The sequence below is a fragment of the Tachypleus tridentatus genome, chromosome 10, assembly GCF_004210375.1.
Source record: "Tachypleus tridentatus isolate NWPU-2018 chromosome 10, ASM421037v1, whole genome shotgun sequence".
Taxonomy (NCBI): domain Eukaryota; kingdom Metazoa; phylum Arthropoda; class Merostomata; order Xiphosura; family Limulidae; genus Tachypleus; species Tachypleus tridentatus.
In genome coordinates this window covers 3,172,124-3,174,408 of record NC_134834.1, presented here as the reverse complement: position 1 = coordinate 3,174,408, position 2,285 = coordinate 3,172,124, and the positions used below count along the sequence as shown (strand labels likewise).

General features: G+C 33.1%; 1 protein-coding gene across 1 annotated transcript; it reads left to right on the top strand.

Annotated features, from left to right (window-relative positions):
- Positions 1-1,514: 1,514 nt before the first annotated feature.
- LOC143227927 (ATP-binding cassette sub-family E member 1-like) lies at positions 1,515-2,022 on the top strand (the record flags this gene model as incomplete). The annotated part of the gene is made up of 2 exons (XM_076459283.1): positions 1,515-1,646; positions 1,753-2,022. Coding segments are annotated over 2 exons (180 nt in total), but the record flags the coding sequence as incomplete, so codon positions are not given.
- Between the last annotated feature and the right edge of the window lie 263 nt (positions 2,023-2,285).

Below are 2,285 nucleotides of genomic sequence, written 5' to 3'. Positions count from 1 at the left end.
TAATTAAAATTTGTTTTCTTGAACTGTGTTTAAGTAGTACCTGCACCATTATAAGTTGCAAATCACTTAATGCACGTGCAGCTCACATTACACTATTGAATTACATTAGACACATGCTTGCCTTATAAAACATTATCTTATTAATTTTACCTAATCTTAACTAACCTAATAATATCTATATTTTTACCTTTATAATTATAAATAAAGAATGAACATGAGAAACAAAAATAAATACCAAATCTTTTTTCTTGCTGTTGATTGTCTAGGACACGTAAGTATATATTTTTTATATTAATGATAATTATGTATTAAGTACTTTTATTTAATTAAATAATGCACCAAAGAACATAGACTAATGTTACAAAAAAGCAGAAAATTTTCTCTAACAGTCATAATGTTTTTCTAACTCTGCAACAAGAGTCGTTACAAATTAATCCATGTTAGCCTTTATCTTTCCTGTAGGAATGAAGCTTGTACTCTGAGTGATGTTACACAGTACATCATTTGATATATTAAAACTAACTTTCTATTGGTTATATATAACTAAGTGTAAGATACCTATTAACAAATCCTGAAAGGATGTGATGTAGGTGTGGCAGAAAGGGCCTGATTTTCTATTTGATAGCTCTGTAACAAAACAAAATTGAAGGTGATACAAATGATGGTTTGTCTGAGCAATGATGGTATTATAGTTAGTAATGTATCTTTAATTTTGCACTTTTAAAGGGGTAGTGAATAAAACAGATGTGAAGAGTGTTGTCACACTGGGGGAAATTCAGAATTTAAAAAAAAAATTACCTTATAGAATTAAGAATTAAAATTTATTTACTATTAAAATATTCATTATTAGCTAAGATTCTAATTAGAATAACATAGAAAGTAGTTTAATAAATGTTTGAGTGTAAAACACTAAAAACTTGTATTTGCAGTAAACCTACGATAGCTGGGATAATAAGGTTAAACCATAGACATTCATGTTGTTAGGTAACAAACTTAAAAAATTGACAGAATGTAAAATTGGCCTCATTCACAATGTCCTATTATTTATGAAGTTTTTATCTTAACCTTCTAGATGGGTTTATACTATCAGGAGTTGCTGTTAGTGTTGTTTTGCTCTTTGCAGCCCTCAGCTAGCAGGAATAAACAAGTTCTTGGTTTATACTATCAGAGTTGCTGTTAGTGTTGTTTTGCTCTTTGCAGCCCTCAGGCGTTGCTAGCAGGAATAAACAAGTTCTTGGTTTATACTATCAGGAGTTGCTGTTAGTGTTGTTTTGCTCTTTGCAGCCCTCAGGCGTTGCTAGCAGGAATAAACAAGTTCTTGGTTTATACTATCAGGAGTTGCTGTTAGTGTTGTTTTGCTCTTTGCAGCCCTCAGGCTGCTAGCAGGAATAAACAAGTTCTTGGTTTATACTATCAGGAGTTGCTGTTAGTGTTGTTTTGCTCTTTGCAGCCCTCAGGCGTTGCTAGCAGGAATAAACAAGTTCTTGGTTTATACTATTAGGAGTTGCTGTTAATGTTGTTTTGCTCTTTGCAGCCCTCAGACGTTGCTAGCAGGAATGAACAAGTTCTTGGAGCTCCTCAATATCACATTTCGTCGAGATCCCAACAACTTCAGACCTCGTATCAACAAATTAAATTCAGTGAAGGTATGACACGGGTTCTTTCTTTTGTTGTATTTGTTTTGTTCGATCTATTAATGTTTACCTTAGATGGAGAAAAATGCAATTTCTGAAATAACAATTTCTTTATTAGGATACGGAGCAGAAGAAATCTGGAAATTTCTTCTTCCTTGATGACTGAGATCAAGTGTCTCATTGACCTAAAGCCGGAGCCAGGGCCCTTGAGCCTGAAGAGCATGCTAACGACATCTTGACTCAGGTTGTGCAAGTTGGAGAACCTTCGTAAAGTTTTCTACTCGTGTTCTGTGCCTGAAAATACCAAACTGGACTTCTCTTACCTCTGGAAGCTTTAATGTTACATGTTGTATTGCATATAAAACCATTAAATGTATGACTATTGAGAACAGAAGAATATAAGATGAATTAGTTTTATAGATAGCTCAACCCACATGTATTAACAGAGTAATTAGTTTTTATAGATAGCTCAACCCACATGTATTAACAGAGTAGTACGTAAACATAACTGATTACCAACTTAAAGTATACATTACAGTAAGTTAATGTTGGTAACATCAGGTAGGGACAGTGTGACACATAAGCCAAGAACAGTTGTAAATTACTTTAAATTGAAGAGAAAGTTTGACCATGTGGAAGATTTCTAAGATA